We start from the raw sequence: 24,705 nt of genomic DNA on the forward strand, positions 1-24,705 counted from the left end.
CTGCCCGGCCGGGAGCAGAGTCCGGTTGCCTGGCGCGGGCGGTGCGTCTGCTTTCTCTCCGGGTCAGCCGCCAGGCGCGCCGTCCCCCGCCCCGCCGCGGCCCTCGGTGCGCCCGGCCGCCTGCGCCCCCAGGTAAGAGCGCCCCGCGCCGCGAACACCGCCCCGAACGCCACCCTCGCGACGGGCTCCGGCCCCGCCTCCGCGGCCATGACCGCCCTGGCCCCCAAACGCAGCCCCCGCGTCCCCCAGCTCTCCTCCCGGGCTGCCTCTCGGGGTTTCCCATCTGGTCTGCGGCCCGGGCCACCTTCCCGAGAGAGCCCTGGTCCCCCGAGGGCCCGGGCGGCTCCGGTGCCCAAGGACGAGGCTGCGAAAAGGGCGGGAGCGAGTGGGGGCGAGCCTGGCCCCGTGACGCGGGGAATCCGGATGTGTGAACGGGCGGAGCGCCACCGGAGTGTCCGCCCGTCACGGGCAAATCGGGGCGGGCGCCCACTGGTGCCACCGACGTACCAGGGCTGGGGACGCAGCAGGGCCCCAGGCCTACGGAGTCCACAACCCAGCTGCTGCGTGGACGGTTTCTAAGAACCGTGTAAATGGAAAATCTCATCATTCCACGGTGCTGGGAAGACCACCCATCAGGGAACTAGGGGAAGGGTGGAGGTGCCGGGAGGGACGGCAAAGGAGGTTCTCAGGGAAGGTGCCAACCGACCTGATCGGACCCGGCAGCGAGGGCTTTCTGGGCCCAGCAAACAGCATGATCCCCCGGGCAGCGCCCAGCTGGGTGCTTCTGCACAGCCGAAAAGAGGCCAGCGTGGCCCAAGTGTGGAGAGGGAAGATGAAAGGTGCGGCAAGGCTGGCCAGGGTTGGAAGGTGGAGGAGCCCCGGTCAGTTCTCTGAGTTGTGGGTACTGGAGAGAATTGGGCCAGCTGGCTAACACCATCGGATTGTGTCTCAATCCTGAAAAAGAGAAAAAGACCCTGTAGTGCTCTGCCTGCAGAGGGGTTGGGAAGAGGCTTGGGAGGAAGCTTGGACCCTGCCCAAGGGTGTGATAGGAAGTGAGCCAGCTCCATCTTCATTTTGGCAGAAGGGCATCACCTAGATTCTTGTCTGCTCCGAAGTAGAGTGTGAGGAATGTGCATGGAGATTTCTGACCTGGAGATGGAAGCATGGAGGGAGGGGCCTTTGCCGGGATGGGGAGACTTGCTGGGGGTACACAAACATGGCTGGGGAGGCTGTTGTGGCCCAGCCCGCCTTGCAAAATCTGAGATGGGGGAGGCTCCCCAAGACCCCAGTCTGAGCCCAGGCAAGGTCTCAGGCATCTGGGTGCAGAGGCCAGGGTGGCCCCCCTCTGGAGCAACCATAAACCTATTGGATGGGACCCCCCAAGATAAGAATCCTGGGCTGCGGAGTTGTCTTAGAAGCTGTCGGGCTTTGCAGCTGATCTCTTTCCAGGAGCAGATTCTGTGAATAAGGGACTGGGTGGGGGTCCTAGGGGTCTTACTCACTCACCTGGGCCCCAGCAGGACCAGCCAGGTCTCAGGAGACACTGGGGATCCTTGCTGCCTACCTTCCCGGGCCCCCCAGTCCTGGCTGAGGTGTCTTGAGGGAGGAGAGAATGAGGCAGTGGAGATCAACTAGAAGCCAGTCATTGAACTGGCCTCGTGGTCTCAAGAAAGACTTCAAAGCTTCAGTTCCCCTCTCCCTAAAATGGGTGAATAGTACCTATCCCTGGGAGTGTAACCAGGTGTCAAAGGAGCCTGGCTAGGAAAGGGCTTGGTAAGTCTCCGTGGCATCCACATCCCTAAGGGGATGAGGGAGAGTGCCTGGGCCAGGTGGGAGTTCAAGTTCCCATCGGCCCCCATTTCCTGCTCACCTCCAGACCCAGGACCATTTGTAGGTTGGATAAAGTGTTTGGTTGGCCCAGTGCCTGGCACAGAGTGAGCAGTTGGCTCGGAAGCCGTGGGCTGACCATAGATGGCAGCAGGAGTGGGCTAAGGTCCCCTCCTCCCATGCTGGGATGACACAGGAAGGCGGGCGCCATGGGGCGCACCCCCTCTTCTCTGGGCACCTCAGTCTGCCCCCTTTCCGGTGTCTGGGCTCCAGCCTGCCGCCTACCTTGTCCTGCCAGTTTGAGATGAGGAGCCCTCAGGCCAGTGCTCCCTTTCTCCACCTGTGAAGTGGGCCTCACCGCCTCCGTCACCTCACAGGTTACGCACTCAGCACGATGCCAGCGGTGATAACTACCTGGTAGGCAGAGGCTGTTAAAATATGGAAACAGGGCAGAGCTGATGCCCTCAGGGAGGGAGCCCAGGAAGTCGCCTGGCTGTGTCAGGAGCAGATATGAAGGGGAGGGAGAACAGGGAGGCAGAACAGGTGTGGAGCCCTGAGCATGGCGGGGGGGCTGGGAGGAGCTCCTGGCTGGGCCACAGAGAAAGTCTGCTGCAAGGCCAGGGCTGGGAGGTCCAGCGGAGAGAGGCCGTGGGCAAAGCCAGCCTGCTGGCCTTGAGAGGCATTGGGACGCTATTCTGAGCCCAGGGAAGAAACTGTGGGGCAGGGACGAGGACAGGAGTTAGAAGAGCAGGATGGAGGCTCCTGTGCTGGCCCTGCTGAGCCGAGTGGGGTGTGGCTAGGTGAGGAGGGGAGGTGGGGAAGGCCAGCCATAATGGGGGAGCAGGTTTAAGTGGAATCCGTCTCTTTCCAGCATCTGCAACTTGGGGTGCCGCTAGATGCCCAGCTGGCAGAGGCGTGGTGCAGGGCGGTTTGGAGAAGCAGGACAGGAACTGGCCCAGGAGACATTCTTCTGCATGCGGCTCCCTTCCTCCCCCCCTCCCCCCTCCCGGTCCCCCCAGCTTGGGCTTTTCTTCAGCTCCTTGAACAGGTGCCTCAGATCCAGCCTCATGAACCAGAGTGGGATAGAGGAGGCCTCTGTCCTCCCCAGGCCGGACTCCATCTTGGTTAATAGGATGCTATCCCGCACGCTGGACTGGCCAGAGCCCACTCTCTTCTCTCTCACCCCTCTTGCCTCCTGAAGCCACATTTTGGCCCAGGGCTCCATGGCTGCGTCTAGAGAGGGGTCCCGTGGTAGGCTCCCCCTCCGCCCTGTGGCTAGCTCCTCCTCCCGTCCCTGTCTGTGGTGGGTCATTTGTTGGTCCAGCTCACTCTAATGCAGCTTCTACATTGGGACACATGGCAGGGGCGCTGGCAGTGAAGGACATGAAGCTCCTGGAGCCGCTGTTCTCACAGAGAGAAGGGGACAGCAACAGGGATGAGACCTGAAGACGGAGGAGGAGCTAGCCAGGTGGCCCTCTGGAAGGAGAGCATTCCAGGCAGAGACCAGCAGGTACAAAGGCCCTGAGGCCAGGACAGGCCCGGTGTGCTGCAGGCACAACCGGGAGGCCCATGTGGCTGGCACGAGTGAGTGAGGGGAGACCGCAGAGGAGTCCATGGAGAACTGTGGGTCCTAAAGGATGTTTTTGCTTTGTCACTTTGGCCTCTAGGTGCCAAAGTGGGGCCATCCACCCCGAAGTCCTTGAACCCTGAAGGAAGGGAGGACCACCCCTTTCCTGGGGGAGGGGCAGGGCTTCTGTCCCTCATTCCTGCCTCTCTGCCCTCCACTGCAGCCACACCAGCCATGTCTCTGGAGGCCCTGCCTCAGGTCCTTTGCACTGGCTCAGGTCTTCTCTGGCTAAAATGCTCTGGCCCCTGGCTTCCTTCCTCACCTTCTTCTCAAACATCAGCTTCTCCAGGAAGTTACCTGACTCACCCTCCCCTCCTCACCTTATTCTCTCCACACCTGGGGTCGCGGCCTGACATGATGAAATAAATTAACTAACAAAATATGTACTATGCGTCTCCCTCCCCACCCCATCTGGAACATCAGTTCCCGGAAGACAGGAATCCTGTCTCCTCAGTTCCCCACCAAGACCGAGGGTGCAGGTCCTCACCTGGCACATAGCAGGTACCAGTATGCACGTTTTTGAAGTGATGCAGGAATCCAGGCATTTCTGGCTACAGCCGGAGAAACTGGGCTCAGGTGGGGTGGGGTGCAAGTTCTGGAGACACAAGCCCAGGTTCCAACTCGCCACTGCCTACTCCATGCCCTTGGGGGGAGCCTGTGCCTCAGTTTCCCCAATTATAAGGTGACAAGTGCGTGATACTTGTGCCTCTGCTGCAGCCCCCTGGAGACAGCCGGAAGCTGGAGGGAGCTGGGCTGGATGCTCAGAAACGGAGGCAAGATGTTGAGGGCTTCCCTATGTATTGTTGGAATTTTCCAGAAATGTGATTAGACCAAGGAGGGTGACTTTATTTGAGGAGGTCAGGGCCTCTCTGAAAAGGGGATATTTGAGTCAAGGCTGACTCCAAACCAGCGGTGGACGCTGATGGGAATGAGGCACTGGGCACAGCATGTCCCGCCACCCTTGTAGAAGGCTGGCAGCGCCACGGCATGTTTACACCAGCTTGTCACGAATGCACGCACTTCGGTGTTCCCATGTCTAAGGTGTCACTCAGCAATAGGAACTTTTTGGCTGCATGATAATCTCATCATAAATTCTGTCCATCAGTGCCCAAAATGTTGTTATATATATTTCTTCCTTTTTAAAAATTTCTACTTTATTTTTGCTATCGCGTCTTGCTGTGTTGCCCGGGGCTGGTCTCAAACTCCCAGGAGTCTCCCACCTCAGCCTCCCAAGGACCAGGCTACAGGCCAAGCCACTGCACCCGGCTCGTCCTAGTCACTTAAGGGAAAAAATGAGAGGCTTTTGAAGGAGACGGTGGGTGGGTACCTGTTAGAGCAGGTGGGAGAGGGAGGGGGGGAGAGGGGAGTGGGAAGGCTCAAAATTGAGGCAAAACTGTTTTCTGGGTCCTGGTGCCTGGGCCTCGGTTCCACCTTCCATTCATCCATTCTACAGCTTCCTGCCCCCCGTTATGTGCTGGGTGCTGGAAAAATGGAGAGGTCAGGTCAGGACACTGGGGAAGGCAGACAGTTGCCCTACAATTGCTAAGAAAGATGGGGTAGGAGGGTGTCTTCGTTTTGCATCACTGAGACCAAAATACATGACAAGAGCAATTTAGAGGAGGAAAGATCTGTTTTGGACTCACAGTTTCCGAGGTCTCAGCTCACGGCTGGCCGGCTCCGAAGCTCTGGCCTGAGGTGAGGCGGAGCATCACGGTGGCAGGGAGCCGCAGAGGAGATCCACTCCCATCAGGGAGGTGGGAAGCGGAGAGAGCACCCAGGGGGCCGGGGACAGAATATAAACCCCAAAGGCACTTCCCCAGTCACCCCTTCCTCCAGCCACATCCTGTTGACCTCGTGACCACCAGCACAGTAGCCCTTTCAAACTGTTCATCTATCAAGTGGATTAATCCATCAGTTAGCTCACAGCTCTAATGGTGATCTAATCGTGGCCTTCTGGGGACACTTCATATCCAAACCGTAACAGAGGCTCCTAGCCCAGCCCAGGGGTAACTGGCAAGGCCTTCCGGAGGAAGTGTCCAGAGAGCAGGATGGCGCAGACCCGGAGCTGGCCAGGCAGAAGACACGGCATTCCTGGTAGGGCTGCAGCTGGGCCGAGGCCCGGAGCTGGTCTGGAGTGCACCGTGCCAGGCCCATGGGAGAACTTTCGGGATTCAGTGCCTGGTTTCCGTCACCAGCACCAAAGGAAGAAAAAAAAAACCCTGTGTACACACACCCACAACAAGCTGGGCACCGTGGCCCAGGGCCCGATTTGCAGGTTAGAAAGACAGCCTGGATGCCGGTGGGAGGGGCAGTGGCTGGGGCAAGACTGGAGGCAGAGAGGCCAGGGCTGAGGCTGCCACAATGATTCAGTTGTGGGAACTGGGCAGAGGAGGGAGATGGACCCATCTCAGGACCCAGGGAGAAGCCGAGCGTCAAGAAGGTGACAGGAGGCGTGTGGAATGACTCAGATTCCTGTCCTCAAAGATGGCGTGGATAGGTTCTCGGCCAAGAAGCCGCAGGTGGAAAAGAAAACAGGTTTGGTGGAGGATGGCTTTAGCGTGGTGTGTCCGGCCCAGAACAGCCAGCTGGTGTTGGATTCGCAGGCTTGGTCCTGGGGAAAGAAACCAGAGGATGGAGATGCTGGTCATGGCTTCCGGGGGTGAGAGTTCTCAGCGAGGGGAGGGTAAGAGGAGGGCCAGCGCCCGCATGACTTAGGGCCAGCGGGGAGGAAAGCAACCTGAATTGCAGACAGAACAGCAGAGAAGAGGTGAAGGGGAGGTCCAGTTCTTGGACACAAACCCCATTAGGGGGCACAAATACCAGATAGGGAGTTGGCCACTGGGGGTGGCTATAGTGGGAAGAAGTGTCCTGGACCAGGAGAGGCCACAGTAGTTAAAGTCAGGTAGAAACACGAGGCAGAGGCCCACTCTCCAACAGTGCACCAAGTTTCTCTCTGTCCTAGAATGCCCAGTGGCATCCACAGAAATGAACTCCAGCCTGTCACAGATCAGCTGTGTGACTCTGGGTAAAGCATTCAGCATCTCTGAGATTCAGTTGGTTCATCTGTGAAGCGGAACGGTAATGGCATCTTTCTAAACCGTGGCTGACATTTCCAACCCAGGGAGGCAGTCCTGGCCCCTGGGCAAGGCCGCCATGGTGCTGGGCTGCTGACCAGTGGTGCCTCGGGCATCCTGACATGGGTGTGGGCAAGGTCCACTTTCCCGGAAAACAGTCTGGCTTTGCCCTACCTGAACGTACCTCCTGGAACATGGTCACCAGGGGGTGGCCGAGAGGCCCAGCCACCAGCAGGTGGGAAAGGCAGGGGCCACTGGTCGGCCAGGTTGAGTGAATGAAGGCCCCAGCAGAGCACAGCCTGGCACCACTGTTCCCCCGCCCTTGAGGGGCCGACCTGGGCTGGGAATCGTTTCTAAGTGGTGAGCTGGGCCTGGGAGTTCACTCCCCACCCAAAATGCCCCTGCGGAGCCCCTGTGTCTTCTGCCAGCCATCCCGCCTTTTTGTCTCTCTCGTACTAATGAGATTTGCTGTTTTAAAAGTCCCCCTTTGAGCCGAGTGTGGTGATTGTGATCCCAGCAGCTCGGGGAGGCTGAGACAGGAGGATCGTGAGTTCAAAGGCAGTCTCAGCAATGGGGAGGCGCTAAGCAACTCAGTGAGACCCTGTCTCTAAGTGAAATACAAAATAGGGCTGGGATGTGGCTCAGTGGCCGAGTGTCCCTGAGTTCAATCGCGGTACCCCTCCAAAAAAGTCCCTCTTTGATTGTGCACGTACACACACACACAGACTCACACACTTGGAATGCTATTCAACCCTAAAAGGGAGGAAATTCTGACGCTCCAATATAGATGAACGTGGGACTTGCTGTTGAGCTAAGTCAACCAGTCACAAAGGCAAATCCTGTGTGGCTCCACTCATAGAGGTCCCTGGAGCCAGCAGTTCATAGAGGTGGTGGGAACCAGGGCTGGGCGGGGGGGGGGGGGGTGTTGAATGGGGACAGTGTCAACTTGGGAAGATGAGGAAGTTCTGGAGAGGGTGGTAGGGATGGCTGCAAACACGGGAATGCGCCTTAAGCCCCTGAACTTGATGCTTCAGAATGGTGATGGCCAAGTCTATTATGTGGATTTTATCACATGAAAAAGAGTTTTTAGAAGCCATCCTCAGCCACGCTCCTTTTATAAAAACCTGTGAAACATGAAACACGCCCCTGGCTCCTGCCTCGCCCCTCGGGCTTCCTGGTGCAGTGGCCCCTCAGCCCCTCCGTGGGGTGCTCCTCACAGCCCTGCTTGCTGTGTTCAGGTGTGCGTCTGGGGCCGTGGACACAATTAGAAAGTCTTCTGTGTTTTTGTCTCTTAAAATGCTCTCGGCCCCGCCCTCTCCTTTATCCTTCCGTCCTCCGGTTTCATGCACGTTGGACCTTTGCTGTGGTCCCTCAGGTTGCTGAGGCTCTGAAAGCCACCGTTGAACCCACGAGGTGTGCCCTCAGGACACTCACAGTATTGAGCGCTGTCACCGCTGTCACCGCTGTCCGCTTCCAGATGCACGTTTTCCTTGAGTCCCTCTGTTCTTCAGGGTGGGTATTTGCTATTAACTGGTCTTGGAATTTGTCTTGTCTTTCTTCTCCCATCACCAATATGCCATCAGACTCACACAGTGAATTGTCAGTCTCAGAGATTGCCTTTTCGGGGTTTTAACATTCACAGTCTGTCCACTTCTATAGTCTCTACTTCCTTGCTGAGTTTCCTCTTTGTTCATTCATCTAGAGCTGATTTCAGCCGGGAGCTGTGGTGCGCACCCTGTAATCCCAGGGTCTTGGGAGGCTGAGGCAGGGGGATCGCAAGTTTGAGGCCAACCTCAGCAACTTAGCAAGACCCTGTCTCAAAATAAAAAATAAAACGGCTGGGGATGGCTCAGTGGCCAAGCACCCCTAGGTTAAATCCCCCCAGTGCCAAAAGGAAAAAGAAAAATTAACTTCTGAATATATTTGTAAAAGCTGATTCAAAGTCCTTATCTGATAATCCCCATATCTGAATATCTGGGTCATCCCTGAATCAGCCTCCATTCTTCTTCCTCCTTTTCTTTTTTTTTTTTTTTTTTTTTTTTTTATGATGCTGGGGATCGAACCCAGGGCCTTGTGCATTCGAGGCAAGCACTGTATCTGCAGCCCCTCCTTCTACTTCTCCTCCTGACCCAGGGTGCTCTGTCATACCTACATCCCCAGCCCCCACTTTTTAGTTGTTTTGTTTTGAGGCACAATCTTGCTAAGTTGTGCAGACTGGCCTTGAAGTTGCAATCCTCCTGCCTCGGCCTCCCAAGTCCTGGCATCGCAGGCGTGAGCCACCCCACCCGGCTCATTTTCATTCTTGACCGTGAGGTCATGTTCTCCTGTTTCTTCACATGTCCAGTAAATTTAGATCACATTCTGGACATTGTGCCAGATACTTGTCAGGTTGTGGGTTCTGGTATGTTCCTCTGAACAGTATTGATTTTTAAACATTTTAATTACTTTTTATCAGGCAATTAACCCAGCTGGACTCAAACTCCGAAGTCTGGTTGGCAGGTGAAACGTTGGTTTTTGGGGCTGGGAACGGAGCTCAACCTGGAAAGCCCTTGCCTGCCATGGACACAGGCCCTGGGTTCCATCCCCAGCATCACAAAAACCAAACAGATTAACAGTTGTTTTTTGAGGCGTATCTAGACTGTTCGAGGCCACCCTGCATATGTGTGGTTCAGGGGTCAGCAGAGGCACAGAGTTTTGTGTGGAATTTGGGGTTCCCATCGTTGGCCGTTCCTAGATCCTCTGCCACATTGTCTCTAGACTGTCCTCTTATTCTTCACCCCCTTTTTTTTTCCCAGTGCTAGGGCCAAACCCAAGTCCTCACGCGCTAGGCCAGCGCTCTCCACTGAGCCTCTCACCTCCGTCCTCCCCACCTCCCTTCTTGCTGGTTTGGGTCACTGTCGAGGCAGGACTGTGTAACACAATATCCTGCAATGACGGGAAGCTCCAGTCCTCTGCTGCCCGGTGTGATGGCCACTGGCTACTTGTAGCAATTAAGAACTCACGTATTGCTGATGCAACCAAAGACCTGAATTTTAAATTTTGCCTCTGCCGTGCTGGGAATGGAACCCAGGGCCTCCTACACCCCAGGCCCCCAGTTCATTTCGCAGCGGCATCTGGCCTCTGACGCCCCATTAGACAGCACAGCCTGGGAGCTTCCAGGTCATGGCTTTATGTTGAGTCCCGAGCTGGTCACCTGGGTCTGAGGTGCTACCAGCCACAGAGCTCTGGGGGGACCCGGGGGGGGGGGTCCGTGACACAAGCTCAGCATCAGCCATTAGCGTCTACGCAATTTGCTTTTCTTGTTTGGCTGAATGATCCTCCCAAGTCAGGGGGCGCAGCTCTTCTTCCACCTCCGTCCCACCCCCACCCCACTGTTGGTCATTTTTTTAAATGATAAAGTGGTAAAGTGTCAAATGCAGCGTCCTCACGGTTTCCTGCACTCACTTCAGTGTGGCCCAGTGTCTGGCCGGGGCCCAGCAGCCCACTCCAGAATGGCTTCGTCTTTCAAAATCAAAATTCTACTCCGTCAGCCTGCTCCCCTCCCCCGGCCCCTGGCAACCGCCATCCCAGTGTTTGTGGATGTGCCTTTTCTGGGGGCCTCCTGTAAGTGGGATCCTAACGGTCTTTGCCGGTCTTTGTCCTTTCCTTGTGACTCATGACTTCACTCAGCCCAGTGCCTTCCAGGTCCATCCCCCTGCCTCCTCCTCCTCCCTTTCCACTCTCCTGCGGCACCTGATACCACAGAGTCCTGAGGTTTCCGATCCCCAGCTGTTGGACACAAGGTTGCTTCCAGCTTTCACCCGGAGGGAAGGAGGGACTACAGGGGAGCACTCTGGGGAGTGATGGGTGCGTTTGTTGTCTTGACTGAGGGGTCGGCTTCGCGGGTGTGTGCACTGTGTCACCCACTGAGCGCAGACAGGGCCTTGCGTGTTGATTACGCTCAAGAAAGCTTTTTTGTCTTTAAACCACGTGTTACTCTGCTTTCAGTCACTGTGACAGGGACCGGAGGTAGCTCAGGAGGAGGAAAGGTTCTCAGAGGTTGGGGTCCATGGCTGGTGGGTCTCTGGCTCTGGGCCCTGGGTGGAGTGACCTGGCTAGCCTCTCGGCTGCTTGAAGCAAAATAAGGAAGGGCTGGGCCTCCCGTCCCCTTCAGGGCAACCCCAGTCACCTCACTTCCTCCTGGACGTTCCACCCGCCCCCAGGAGCCACAGATTGGGGAGCAAACCTTTAGCATCGGCCTCTGAGGGACCATAAAGCCGAGCCCCACTCCTTCCTGTGCTCTGATCACATCCCCAGAGAGGTAACAGTCATCCTCACCGCCCCCTCCTGTCCAGAGACTGGACTCTCAGCCCTGTGACCCCTCCTCCCTCAGTTCTGAGCCTCCCTGACTCACCCTGTACACACCCAGCCACGCTGGGGGCTCCTGGGGGTCCCCCCCTGACCTGGCCCTCGCTGTTTGGAGACTGCCCCAGAGCCAGACATGCCCTCCAGGCCCCACAGAGCCAGAAATGGACCAGGGGGACTGGGGGGCTGGGAGAGGGTTCTGCCCAGGAGGGAAGGGCAGGGGTGCCTCTTAAGTGGGGGATTCCGTCAGATCCAGGGCTCGGAGACAGGCAGGACTGACCCAGGGGAGGAGGGGGGGCATTTCAGGAAAAGGCTCCCATGGGTGGTCTGGGGGCTCCTAGGTCTGGACCCCAGGCAGCTGAGACAACACAGGGACTCGAGTGGAGCTGTAGAAGGTAGAAGATTCTAGAAGGGCCAGCCGGCAGGGGCCTCTCTTTGCTTCCTCGTTGCAGCCAGTGCCGGTCAGAGTTGACCAGGCGGCTGTAGATCGACCCACCCCCCAACCTCAGGGCCCCAGTGCCAGCTGTGGGGTTTGGGGGAAGGAGCAGGGGGTCAAGGGGTGGCTCCAATAGGAACAACCAGGGGAGGAGGCTGCAGATCTCAGGGAGCCTGGCTCGGTTCACAAGACCCTGAGGCTGTCAGAAGGCATAAACCTGAAGGAGTTCTTCCCTGGGCTCCTGGCCCCCTGAAAGCCGGAGGGAGGGTGGAGAGGAGGCTGCTACTTCAGGACCTGGCTGGGCAGAGACGGGCCTGGGTGCCGAGAGCCCTGAGCCCACCGGTGGGCGCAGCAGCCCCTCCCCACGGAGGGAGCTGGCAACCTTGGCTGTCCCCTGTGCTGACCACGTGCCCTGTGACCAGTATCCAGCCCGTCTCTCCTCGAGCCTCAGCCTTCCCAGCCCCCCCAGTGGCCCTCCTTTGTGAGGATGTGGTGGGGGTTGAGCCCACCCTGCGTCTTCACAAAGGTAGGTTGTTTTTCTAGCTAGTTCGACCCCCTGAGCTCAAGTCCTGGGTGCCCACCCACTTGTCCTCTGTGTGTCTGATCTGCTCCTGGGCCCCCTTTGCACACATTGAGTTGGCACCCAGCTGTCACACCAGCACCTGTTGGAAGCCCTGAGGACACAGCAGTGGCTCAAAGGACATTCTTGGCCTTTGTGAGGCTTGTGCCTTGCAGTGAGCAGACAGTAAATAAGAAAACAGATGGAGCAGGGCCAGAGGGACCACCCCGGGTCAGGCGACAGAACACTGGCTGCTTTGGTTGTGGTCTTAGAAGATTTCTCAGGAAGTAAAGTGTGAGCTGAAAGGAGAGTGACAAGACAGCTAGACTCAGGGCTGGCTGGGGAATTTGTTCCACTCCAGCACTTTGAGCCGATCAGTATCTATGTTGAATCTATGTTGAAGTGTCACTGGGAAGTCAAACAGCGTGAACCTTGTAAGTTGAATAGCACGTGCAAAGGCCCTGAAGCAGTGCAAAGGCCCTGAAGCACGTTGAGTTGGAAGTCCAGAAGTGAGCTATTGCAGTGAATCAAACAGGGAGGGGGAGGCCAAGAGTGTGCCTAAGTATGAGAGGCCGGGGCAAGGCAGAGCCCCAGACTTAGGGCCCTCCTTGGGGGTCTTTGGGAGGGAGCAGCACGGTAGTACTCTGGAGCCATCTGCCTTTCTGCAGAGTGCTACTGGGGCTCGGGCCATCTGGAAGGGACAGCCAGGGCCCAGTGCAGAGGTGGCTGTGGTTATCTACAAACAACCCCTTTGCAGCACATCATGTGTTACTGCCTGGGCCTCGGGCCACAGGAATCAGGTGACCCAGGCAGCAAGCCCGGCTGGGGAGGCTGGGGAGGGAGGGGCGCATGCGTTGGGGGCAACAGAACCAATTTCCATTTTCTTGATCTGGGCAAGTCCTGCCCTCCAGCTGGACTGAAAACAAAACCAGCCTCTGTGCACATCCTGCTCTTGGGGTGGTACTGGGTTCCTGGGGTTCAGGGAATCCCTGGGGAAGGGCTTACACAATCTCAGGCCCCCCAGGACCAGGGAAGAGATCAGCTCTTCCCACCCCTGTGCCCTATGCCACACAAAGCCCTAGTCTCTCTTTCTCCCTCAACCCAGGGATATTTTTAGCCTCTAAGAAGGATTATCAGCTGCCACCCAGGTGGCAGGGCAGGGCTGGGAGCTGGGCCAGGAGGCTTCAAAGAACAGGCAGGCTGGGGGACCAGGGGCAGCCGAGGTGTGGGGATGCTGGAGCAGACACACACACACACACACACACACACACACATACACACACACACACACACACACACGTTACTCTCCAGACGCCCTTGAGGCCACCCCGGGCTGCACCCGGGGGAACACAGGAGGCTCAGGGAGGGCTCCCAGGCTGTGTGCGGCCACTTGGATGCTGGGGTCCACCCGGCCAGCACCTCCCCACCCCCATCACAGCCACTAAACCTCCCCCTGGCCCCACCCCAGGCATCACTCCCAGCCTCCCCCATGGAAGGGGCCACTCTGGGTCCCATTTTACAGATGATGACATTGAGGCAGAGAAGCCAGGTCACCTGCCTGAGGTTGCACAACTGGTGAGTGAGGCCAAAAGCAAGTCAGAGGTGATACCTGCGTGGGTGTTTGTAGGTTCTCAGCCACTGCCCTTGAGCCCCCGCCCAGAGCCTAGGACCTGGCCATGACCACTGTACAGATGGGTAAGCAAGGCCAGGGGGCAGCGTCACTGGGAAAACTAGAGGAGCTGGGGTGCCAAAGGTGACAATCCAGGGGGAGCACAGCTCAGGGCTCTTCCCTCAGGAGGATAATCTGGGTCTTTCCTGCCAGAGACGCCCAGTGACAGCCATGCCTGAGCCCCTCCTGCATGCCAGGCCCTGCCTGGGTCTTCCTGTGCAGGGTCTGGAGTGGGGCACGACTGGGAGTGCCTCAGGAGGATCCTGAAGCCCTTGAAGCACTGGGGACAGGACTGCAGTCTGCTGGCTCCAGACCCTGCTCTCCTCTCAAACCACAGCATCACTTATTTATGCATCAAGAAAGGAAAGTGCGGGCCTGGGGTTGTAGCTCAGTGGGTCGAGCGCTGCCTCGCCTCGCGTACAAGGCCCTGGGTTCAATCCCCTGCACCACAAGATAAAGGAAGGAATGTGGGCAGGGATGGGTGGGTCAGGGGGCAGGGCTCCTCCGTGAGACCTCTGCTGTCATGGTTCTCTGGCTTGGAAAGTGTATTTCTGGTCCCCTTTGTGACTTTGGACCAGAAGGGGCTGGGCCTGCTGCAGCTGGGAGGACTGGGTTTGAGAAGACACTGCCTTCCCCACCCCAAGCCTGGCCAGTTCCTGACCTCACGGTGAAGGAGGTAGAGCTGGGGAGGTGCTTTAACTGGACAACTATGGGCACAAGGTGGTTCCTCCAGGAGATGGGGCCGACTGAGCAGGGCTTTGGAGGACGCACGGGAGTTTTCAAACAGACCGGGAGGCATGCAGGCTCGGGGGGCAGAGGCCTCACTGCCTTTCCCGCTGTTTTGTGTCCCAGCGCTCAGCACAGTGGAGTGCACTTGTAAAAAGACGGCTCTGTGTGCAGGGTCACGCAGTGCCTGGCGTGGGTTTTGAGGCTGGGGGTGTAAGTGGAGACCTAGAATCATGGGCAGCTCAGGGTGGCTCCATGCACCAGGGACCCCAATCTGAGGACCCTCAGGTTGGGGCAGAATCATGGAGCTGGCCCGGGACTCCTGGGATCTGGCTCCAGCTCCCTCTCCTTCTGCACTCGGGTCTTTCAGGTGGGTGGGAGAGTCCCTTAGAGGAGGCTGTAGAGGGAGGCTATAGAGGCCCCCCGTGGCCTTGGCTGTGCCCGTGAGGCTGGGTCCAGGCGTGGCTGGGGGCGCCAGGCAGGGCTGGAACACTGTCAGGCGCAGGATGAGGCAGGCTGCCAGTCAGTGATGATAGCCGGCTTCTCTAGAGAGATCAACCCTCTGGCTCTTGTCCTGGGTCTAGACTAGCCACTGTCACACACCTGCGATGCTTGTTAGCTGCTGACTTCGAGAGCCCCCACAGGATGTCCAGCACATCACTGGCGCCTTAATGACCCCGTTCATCGCAGCCCCTTCCTGGGGACCAGCCATCCACACGGGTCTGCGCCTTGGCCCCACACTGACCGGACCTCCCTGCGCCCACCTGCTCCCATCCTGGGCCCCTGAGTCTACCCCGCCTCCTGTGTCCGTGGGGACACCGAGGCCCTCCTGCTTGTCTTGTCCAAGGCAGAGCCCGCTTGTCCCCTGACGCAGCCCACTCCTAAGGTCCCTGGCTCTTCAGTCTGGAAGGCCGGTTTCGGGCAGGGTCACAGCGAGGGCGCAGACGGAATCAGGCTGCAAATCGGCTGACCTTGAGATGGGGGATCATCCTGGATTAGCCAGGAGGCCAGTGTCGCCGGAGTCCTCATGGAGGACAGGCAGGGTCCAGGGGGAAGTCGCTGCGCTGTGGGCTCTGGAGACCAGGAGCCGCGCCCCCCACCTACTAAGGGCTGTGGGGCCTCCAGAATCTGCAAGAGGGTGGCAGGGAGCCTCCCAGAGCCCAGCGTTAGCCTGGGGAGACCCGTTTTGGACTTCTGACCCACAGCACCCCGGATCCTAGATTCTGTGTTGTCGAAAGCCACCAAGTTTGCAGGCTCTTGCGAGAGCACCCAGAGGGGACCCGTCAGCATCACAGGCTGACTTCTGGGTTGGGATTTCTGGTCAGTAGGGCTACCCATGTGGCAGCGTGCTCTTGTGCAGCTCCGGTCCTTTCTGTTTCTGGGGGCGTGGGGGATACTGGAGGTCACCCAGGCCCTCACGCACACTAGCATGTGCTCGGCCACCGAGGCTTTTGGTTTCAGTGTTTATTTGTGTTTTCTTTTTTTAGCTTTTTTTTTTTTCCTCTTTTTGCAGTGCTTGGGGAAGGAACCCAGGTCCTTGCACATCCCAGGCACTGAGCCACCATCCCCAACCCTCAGTATTTTAAATTTTATATTATTTTTGCTGTTGTTTTTATTGTTTGCAGAATTGGGGGGTCAAACCCAAGACCTCATGAACGCTAGGCAAGAACTCTACATGAGTTCATTTTTTTAATAGACAAAAACTGTGTGTGTGTGTGATGACTGGGCTCAGTGGCACATTATCCCAGGGACTCGGGAGGCGGAGGTAGGAGGATTGCAAGTTAGAGGCCAGCCTTAGCAGTTTAGCAAAACCCTGTCTCAAATTTTAAAGAAGGGGAGGATGTAGCTCAGTGAAAAAGCACCCCTGGGTTAAAAACCCCAGGACAAAAAGAAACATGTATATATTTGTAGCGAGTATTCATTGTGCAATGGCTACATTAAAGCACCTAGGCATTATGTCACAGGGGTACCTTTTTGTGTGTGCTGAGAACACTTAAAGTCCACTGGGAGCAATTTTCAAATATATAACACATTGTTACCGTGGTCACCATGCTCCTCAAGAGATCCTTGAGCTTACTCCTAACTGAAATCTTGTATTCTTTGACCGCTGCCTCCCCACCCCTCCAGCCCCCGCTCACACCTGGGCCTTTGCTGAGGCCTTAGCTCTTGGCCCTTCTTCACCCCAGATTCCTCTGCGTCTAGACCCTTCTCACCACCTCGCTTCATTGGGACAGTCCACAGCACCCCTTCGGGGTTCTAGAGGCCACCCCATGCGTGGCATGGCCGACAGCCCTAGACTCCCATCTCAACACCAAGGACAACAGCACCTGGCTGCCACTGACGGAAGTGGTTTTAGATAAAGTTGCTTTAGATAAAGTGAAGCCCACAGCTGCGACCTGGGGAGTGCCCCCCGAGAAATGGAACACTTCTACCCACGCAGGACACTCGGACGTGCTCACAGCAGCTTTGCCCCTAATTACCCAGAGCTGGAAGCAGCCCAGATGTCCATCAGCAAACGATAAGGAGCCAACTCTGGCTGGGTCCGGACAGTGCACAGGAGTCGCCCCATGGACACAGAGGCGTAGAGGAGTCCCCGGCAGCAGGACAGTCTGTGGCGTGCAGGATACCAGACGCACACAGGCAGCGCGTGCAGCCATTTATCCGACATTCTAGAAGTGACAAAACTAATCTGTGATGACCAATATTAAAAGTATGGGACAGAAGTTAACTTTGGGCAGCAGAGGTGGAGGTTGACCAGGAAGGGACACAGGAGAACTTTCTGGAAAGAATGTGGATAGGAGGAGATTGGGTCACCTAGGTGCGTAGATTGGTCCAGACTCAGCCACTGTAAACTTGAGATGCATTCCCTCCAGCAAATTTTACCTTGAAAGAAAAAAACAAAGGGTAAGCAAATATTGAGCCCGAGTTAATGATCTGCACACCGAGATGTTTTTGGGGGTGTGGTTTGATGTCTGCTGCTTACTTTGAAATGCATCCAGGAAAATGAGATGAACTGATGGATGGGTCATTGGGACGGACGGGCAGGCCTGCGATGAAGCAGACAGAACAAAATGTGAAGGGCGGATCCAACGGTGGGTTCACAGCATTCAGAGTAGTCTTTCAGCTACTCTGCAGGGCTGAATTTTTTCATTATAAAATGTTGGGAGAAATGATCCAAATCTCCCTTCTGGCCCCTGTTCCTTGCATGTCCTGCCCCCCTCACCTCCTCCCTGTGTCCCCCTCACTCACTCAACTCCAGCCACAGGGGCCTCCTTCCTAGACCTCCAGCACCCTGAGCTCCACCCTACCTCGGGGCCTTTGCACCTGCTGCTAATCTTCTGAAAAGCCCCTTCCCCAGGCCCCCTTCCTTTCCTACACTACCCTCTTTCGCCCATGAGTCTCGGTTCCTTCCAGAGCCCTCCTTGCTCACTACCTTCACAGCCACCAACTCTGCATTTTGTCTCAGGCTCCATCACACTCTGGTATCTGGTCTTTATGAATCAGTTCACTCGTCTTCTGGCTGCCTTCCTGCAGGGCTGTAAGTTCCACAGGAACAAAAATGTCTTTCCCCCTCCCCCACTGTGTCTAATGCCCAGCCCCAACCTGGCGTGAACAGGACAAGTCAAACCACGGACATCTGTGGCCTGAAAGCAATGGTGGGTGGGTGAGTAAGTGGGTGGACTGACAGATGGGAGGATGGTAGAAGATGGCTGGATGGATGGACAGATGGATGAGTGGACAGACGATTCATGGACAGACGGATGAATGAGTGAACAAAGACTTTCCAACTGGTGACTGGCGCTGTCCGCTCTTGGCTCAAGATCTCGGGAGAGAGGAGCTGCCCGGGTTCCTCAGCAGGTGGGGCCGGCCGAGTGGGCCGCTCACCAGGTGCTGCCCAGCTGCCCCCTCAGCCGTCACTCCCCGCCTGGCAAGCTCAGGCATGCAGCAGCTCTGCCCTGCTGTGGCCCAGCCTCCGGGGTGGATGGCCTCCTGCCATTCCTACGGGGAGTCCACTTTCTGAGGAGGGCCTGGGAGGGACTCTGGATCCCCTCCGTCCTCTGTCTTCGGGGGGTATTGGAGCCACTTCCTTCAATGAAGGGCACCTTCCTGACATTAGAGGATTCAAGTTTAAGACCCCAAGTGGCCACTCCCTTGACTTGTGGCCACCATGTTGGCGTCTGAATAGTGCAGAATAATAACCCTGAGGAGCCGGGTTGTGCAGGGTCAGGAGGCCAAGCCCTTCCTACGCTGGGGCAGGCTGGGCTGAGAGGTGGGTATGACTGTCCCTGTTTTATGAATGAACCTGAGGTTTGGAGAGGTCAGGTCACCTGCCTGAGGACACACAGCCCATGTCTGCCCTGACAACTGGCCCTGATACTCTGTCGGCTGGAAACGAGGGCCGAGGGTGGACTCTGACCAGGAACCCACTCACTGAGGCCACAGAGGAGCTCCTGTGAGCGGGGCGGGGGGCCAGTGAGCGGCCGAGACTCGGTGCAGAGTACTGACCGCGGCACCTGTGTCCACAGGATGCTGTCCAGCCTGAACGCCTGGCTGTGGCAGGAAAGGCTCTGGCTGCCACCAAACTGCTCCTGGGAGCAGTTGGAGGACCGCGATGGCCGCGTCTTCGCCCACCCCCACCACATGCTGGCGGCCCTGCCCCTAGCCCTGGTCCTGGTGGCCCTGCGCATTGTCTTCGAGAGGTGAGTGTCCATGTGTGCTACCTCTGGCCGACCCTGTCACCTGTGTGTCCCTGCATGCGTGGGGTCCCCATCTGCAGTGTCCTGGGTGGGACCTGGCTTGCACCACTTCCCTCTAGTGGCTGATGGCTGGCTTACTCTGGGTGTGCCCCCACCTTCATGGAACAGGGCTGGGGACCTTGGAGGACATGGGTCTGGCCTTCAGAGGTGAGTAGAGGGACACCTGCCGGCTCCCTCGCGCCCAGGGCCTGAAGCTCCTCCCTCTGCCGTGGGCAAGTCTGTCCCGCCCCACCCCCTCCCCCTCCACCCGCTCCTCCCCTCCCCCTCCCCTTACACTGGTCCCCCCTCATGCCCCCCATTTGCCCCCAACCTCTGGCAGTCTGGTACCTGTTCCCCAAGTATGTGCCACCTGCCCAGATTCCCAGTGACCTGGCTGCCAAAACCCCTGGATTTTCGGTCATTTCCTGCGTGACCAGTGGGAGCCAGGCGCTGTCTCCCCTGAGCACCCTCTCTGGTGGGAGTCTTTGCTCCTACAGCTCCCCCCTCGGCAGGGCCCACAGAGACCCTGCTGCGCTGCAGTCTTGGGCACACAGACAGACCCCCCTGCCAGCCCCTCTCCTGCCTGGCTCCCCACCTCCCCAGGGGCTCTCCCAAGCCTGCACCCCACAGCCTCCCCGCCACCCGCCACCGGCCCCTCACACCTGGGTCCAGTCTTGCCACCTTCTGGGTGACCTCCGGCCTTGGCCCTGGTTCCTCTTCTGTTCCCTTAAGGATGATTCCTTGTCCCTCCCTGGAGTCAGACCCTCAGCCCTTCTTCAGGGAACCCCCCCTGAGGTCCCTCCCTTCGCCCCACCCCTGATCCTGGGCACAGGGGTGTCCTGCATCTCACTTTGTGGCCCCTACTCATGGCGGCTTCCTGAGCTCTGGGCCCCTGGACCTTCACAGAGGGGTCTTTATCCAGCACAGGGCCTTCTGAGGAGGCCTGCCTGTCCCGGTCAGCTCCCGGCCAGCTCCCGGCAGTTAAGGGGTTTTAACTTGAGCAGTCTGATGCGGCTGCAGGACATGGTCCATTTTCCAAAAGACTAAATGGACGCAGAGGTCTAGTGACCTGCTAAGTCACACAGCAGATCACCCAGGTCTGGAGGTGGCCTGCCCCCACCCAGCTGGGTCTTGAAGGGAGGGGTCTCAGCCCTCCCACGGGGACAGGGGAGAGTGGGGGTGGATGGAGTGGGCAGGCACTGTGCCCAGGTCCACTACTGGAGCCCAGCAGGGAAACTGTGTTTAAATAATGGCCTTGCCTGAGTCACTGTGGAGGGCCGTGGGGGTGGGGGAAGCAGAGGTATTAACTGTTAAAAGATTAGTCTTGGGTTCAAACTTGAGGTATGTCCCCCCATCACCCATTGTGCCACCCTGGGCACATCTCTGAGGGCCTTTGTCCAGTTTGCCCATCAGGACAATTGAGCTAGTGATAAGGACTCAGTCCTCCACTTGGCAGGTAGTAGGTGCTCAGTAAAACCAGCCCCCTCTGTTCCCCATCACAGTTGCAGTGGAGGTGAGTGCCCTGTCAGGCTGCTCTGGGCCTCGGTTTCTCCAAACGAGGAGCGATGTTAGGACGCTGATGAAATTCCGGCCCCACCCGGGTCTTGGGGGCCCCCTTGTGGACAATGCGGTGATTGCCCAGGGTCCTCACTAATCCTTTGCCCCAACCTGGAGCAGTGCCCTATGCTGGAGGAGGGGGACTTTAAAGGAGGCAGGCCCCGCTCCTGCCCTTGGGAATCAGGACCCCGGCGTCTGGGGGACAGGCAGTAAGGGACTCTCGACTTGGTTGGGGATGGGCGAAGGTACCTGGGAACCCCACATCCTGACGATGGTCCGGCTCCTACCCCCCACCCCCACGCCGTCCAGTACAACGCAAGGTTCTGGGGCCCAGTGTGGGAGGCCAGAGCGGCAGGGGAGAGTTCTGACCCTGCCCCACGGTTCGCTGGGCTCCGGGCCTGTGGACCTTCCTCTTAGAGGGAGAAGAAAGACCCCCAGTCTCACGCCCTGCTGTGTGCCCACCCCTGGCCCCAATTTCTCCGCCTGTAACGTGTTCCCCGCCACCTCCCCCACGCTCACCCTTCTCTCCTGGGCGCTAACGGGCTCCATGTCCCCTGCACTCAGATTCGTAGGCCTGCCCCTGGGCCGGTGGCTGGGAGTGCGGGATCGGGTCCGGAAACCGGCGAAGCCCAACGCCACGCTGGAGAGACACTTCCTGGAGACCGGGCGGAGACCCCAGGAGGTGAGTGCCCGTCGCCACTGCCACCCTGCTGCCCCGTGGATGGTGCCCGGCAGCAGCGGTTTGTGACCACTTATTGGGGGCCAGGGAAGCTACGGTGGCCTCTGGCACTCCAACAAATGCCCAGCCTGCACGCCACCTGGATCCCCTGCTTGCCTGGGAAGCGAAGCCTCACCCCCTCCTCACCTCCCTGGAGATGAGGTCCCGCCCCCTCGAGCTGGGTGGGGGCGGGGTAAAGAAGTGAGTCCCGCCCCCCCTATCCTGGGCATCAGCCGACACAGCTGCCCGCTGGGCAGATTCTGGGCTGGGAGGAGAGGAGTAATTCTTTCCCTGCTCTTGGGAAGGAACAGAAGTCTGGCTGTGCCTGGGGGTGGTGACAGGCAGCCCTGGGACCGACCTCCGTTCCCACCCATGGAGTGGACTGCTCAGGGGACAGGGTCTGGGGGTGTGGGTCCTGAGAGGGAAGGAAACTGTTTTCCCTGGTAAGGTCAGGACAACTTCCGAAGAGCAGAGAGCCTTGCGATCCCCCTCCCTTGGCAATCTCCTCTGCAGGAAGGGATGAGGGCAAGCACTCCACTGCCTGCCTGGGGTGTAGGAAAGCCTCCCCCCAGCCTCATCCCCAGTCCCCTTCTCCATCAGTGTTCTGCTGCACTAGGGACAGGTCTTGGTCCTCACAAACCCAGTGTTCCGGGGCACACCCATCTCTCAATAGTAGACATGGCTACCTCACAGGCAAGATCTGGGGCTGCAAAGAGGGGGAACAGAGCCAGGTCCTGCTTATCCAGGGACAGGGAAGGAAGCCACCATCAGGCCTCAGTGGCCCTGACTCCTGACACCCCTTTTCAGTCCCAGATGGCCCTCTTGGCTGCCCAGTGTGGCCTCACACTGCGGCAGACTCAGCGCTGGTTCCGGAGACGCCGGAACCAGGATCGGCCCTGCCTCTCCAAGAAGTTCTGCGAGGCCAGGTACCAGGGCCAGGGAAGGGCCAGGGAGGGGGGTCTGTTGGGCAGCTGCCTCATGGGCTTCCTCCTGTCTGCAGCTGGAGGTTCGCCTTCTACCTGTGTACCTTCGTCGGTGGTGTCTCGGTCCTGTACAACGTGAGTACCCCGACTGCGCACTGTCCCACAAGCACCTGCAGGGCCTGTGCTGAAGACCTCCTGGGCACCAGGTTCTACAGTGAATGAACCACCGTGGGGAGAGAGGGGCAGAGGTGGAACTAGCCAGGGAAGAGTGGAAGGGTCTGCGCGGGAACCTTGGGGAGGCCCTGGCCCCTGGGTGGCAGCTGGTGTCTGACCTTCAGGACCTTGAGACACCCGTTTCTTTGCAGGAGTCGTGGCTGTGGACTCCAGTGATGTGCTGGGAAAATTACCCAAACCAGGTGAGTGGCAAGGGTGACCACAGGCCCAAGACCCAAACTTGTACAACACACCAGAAATTCCCCTGAGTGCTGCTCTGGCTCTCTTACTCCTGTGTTCTGTAGAGAGGGGCCAGGAGTGAGGAGACTCCACAGAACTGCTGGCCTTGACCACCTCCTCACTCATGGGCATTCAGCTGTGCTGGTTTTAAGCAAATGGGGAGGGTCCTGGGCCGTGGGCCAGCCAGGTAGGCGCCTCCACTGCCCACAGCTACCCTTGCCGTGCTTCCTGTCACAGACCCTGCAGCCAAAGCTGTACTGGTGGTACCTCCTGGAGCTGAGCTTCTACATCTCACTGCTCATCACGCTGCCCTTTGACGTCAAGCGCAAGGTGAAGCCATGGGGAGGGACACCACGGGGAAGACGTGACCCAGTCTCTGGACAGGGCGCTGGGGTGCCGTGGACTGCGGCCCCACCACCGGGAGGCCTGGATCTCCTGCGAGGGCCTGCCCCCAGCCCTAGGGTGGGGCGCCCCCAGCCCTAGGGTGGGACCCCTCCTGGCACCAAGGCTTATCTGGTGACCCACCGTCTCCTGCAGGACTTCAAGGAGCAGGTGGCGCATCACTTCGTGACTATCGCCCTGATCACCTTCTCCTACAGCACGAACCTGCTGCGCATTGGCTCGCTGGTGCTGCTGCTGCACGACTCGGCCGACTACCTGCTGGAGGTGGGCTGACCCTCCGCACGCCCTGGAGATGAGGCCCCGCCCCCTCACCTCCTGAGGGGTGAGGCCCCGCCCCCCAGGTCTTCCCGAGCAAGGAAACCCTGCCCCCCACCTCCCGGGACCTGAGCCTCGCCCCCGCTCCCTAAGAGGGGACGCCCTCGCGCGGGCTCCCTCCTAAGGCCTCGCCCCTTTTCCGGTGAGAGGAGGCCCGCCCTGCCCTGCCCGCCCTGCCCCCCTGCCCTGCGTGCCAGCCTGGGTCCTGAGCGGCGCCCTCTGTCCCCCCCAGGCCTGTAAGATGTTCAACTACACGCGCTTCACGTTGGTGTGCGACGCGCTCTTCGTCATCTTCTCCTTTGTCTTCTTCTTCACCCGCCTCATACTCTACCCCACCCAGTGAGTCGGCCTCCCTCTCCCGTGGGGGCTAGAGGGGGGCGGGCAGGTCTGAAACCCCGGCCCGCCTCGCCCTTGGTGCCCTGCCCCGGGAAGAGCTGGAGGTATTGGCTGGATTTTTCCAGGAGGCGGCAGGGAAGGGTGTGCCTGACACAGGGCACAGCATATGCCAAAGCTCAGAGGTGAGAGATCGGAACTGGGCTCAGGCTTCATCGGGCGCAGCCCTGGACAGGAGGCGGACCAGGGCGCAGCTTGCTGGAGTCCTCTACTCAATATTCATGGAGCCCCTCAAAGATGCCAGGCGGTGGGCATATGGCCAGGGCAGCAGTGCAAAGCCGCCTGCCCTCTGGGTGCTGGCAGTGTGGGTGGAAGCGGGCAGAGGGGCAAGGAGCCAAGTCTAGAGAAGGAGAGTGAGAAGGCAGGGTGAGAGGGAAGCTCGCGAGTGCATAGCTGGAAGTCAGCGGAGGGACCTGGACACCTACGGAAGGGAGGGAGGGAGGGAGGGAGGTGAGTGAAGGATCGCGCTGACCCCGAGATGGGTTCCGGAGGGAGGGAGTGGCCGGCAGAGCCCGCAGACAGCGCAGGGGGAGGAGAGGACTAGGGCCAGGCCGCTGGGAGGAGGCACCGGCGAGCAGCTCACGAGCGCCCTCGGGTGGCTACAGGGGACAGGCGGTGGGAAACATGGGGCCGAGGGCGAGAGCGAAGCCACTGCATTGGTACAGTGAGGTGAGGGACGTGCAGACTCGGGAGGGCCACCAGGGTCCTGGCTGGGAACCGGCCCCGGAGGAGCTGCCTGGGGCATCGGGCTCCGTGGGACCTATGGAGAGACAGGGAGGAGGCAGGCCGACGTAGGCCTCCTTCTGTAGGAGCCCCCATCTGTAGGAGCCCCCCATCCGCAGTCGGTGACTGAAGACACCAGCCTGGATGGAGGCAGCTGGGGAGCCAGTGTGGACAGTCCCCTGATGTCCTCAGGCAGAGGGGAGCCTGGAGAGACTGGGAAGCA

At 58.8% G+C, this 24,705-nt stretch overlaps 1 protein-coding gene and 2 long non-coding RNA genes across 9 annotated transcripts in view; 1 reads left to right on the forward strand and 2 right to left on the reverse strand.

The window, feature by feature from the left end:
- The window catches only part of CERS4 (ceramide synthase 4), a 27,338-nt gene continuing 2,633 nt past the window's right edge, over window positions 1-24,705 (forward strand). Inside the window, exons 1-10 of one of the 3 annotated variants that reach the window (XM_081284436.1) lie at window positions 17,280-17,354; window positions 17,729-17,800; window positions 18,789-18,962; window positions 21,120-21,237; window positions 22,081-22,199; window positions 22,274-22,331; window positions 22,562-22,612; window positions 22,887-22,979; window positions 23,187-23,315; window positions 23,599-23,705. In XM_081284436.1, the coding sequence (XP_081140562.1) occupies window positions 18,790-18,962; window positions 21,120-21,237; window positions 22,081-22,199; window positions 22,274-22,331; window positions 22,562-22,612; window positions 22,887-22,979; window positions 23,187-23,315; window positions 23,599-23,705 (848 nt within the window). In that variant the 5' untranslated portion in view covers window positions 17,280-17,354; window positions 17,729-17,800; window position 18,789. Of the gene's footprint in view, window positions 133-17,263; window positions 17,355-17,728; window positions 17,801-18,788; window positions 18,963-21,119; window positions 21,238-22,080; window positions 22,200-22,273; window positions 22,332-22,561; window positions 22,613-22,886; window positions 22,980-23,186; window positions 23,316-23,598; window positions 23,706-24,705 lie in introns of those variants that run through there. The other 2 variants (XM_081284434.1, XM_081284435.1) reach the window with 2 other exon arrangements.
- The window catches only part of LOC308643928, a 25,575-nt gene continuing 17,318 nt past the window's right edge, over window positions 16,449-24,705 (reverse strand). The window contains exons 1-6 of one of the 5 annotated variants that reach the window (XR_014020854.1): window positions 21,069-21,206; window positions 19,661-19,717; window positions 17,696-17,798; window positions 17,246-17,399; window positions 17,018-17,145; window positions 16,449-16,931 (exon numbers count right to left, since the gene is read on the reverse strand). This is a non-coding gene — a long non-coding RNA (uncharacterized lncRNA). Of the gene's footprint in view, window positions 16,932-17,017; window positions 17,146-17,245; window positions 17,400-17,695; window positions 17,799-19,660; window positions 21,207-24,705 lie in introns of those variants that run through there. The other 4 variants (XR_014020855.1, XR_014020853.1, XR_014020856.1 and 1 more) reach the window with 4 other exon arrangements.
- Window positions 24,129-24,705, reverse strand: part of LOC308643929 — a 1,527-nt gene continuing 950 nt past the window's right edge. The window contains exon 3 of the long non-coding RNA XR_014020857.1: window positions 24,129-24,519. This is a non-coding gene — a long non-coding RNA (uncharacterized lncRNA). The remainder of the gene's footprint in view (window positions 24,520-24,705) is intronic.

This window comes from Spermophilus citellus (genome assembly GCF_964194105.1).
Source record: "Spermophilus citellus genome assembly, chromosome: 3".
NCBI lineage: Eukaryota > Metazoa > Chordata > Mammalia > Rodentia > Sciuridae > Spermophilus > Spermophilus citellus.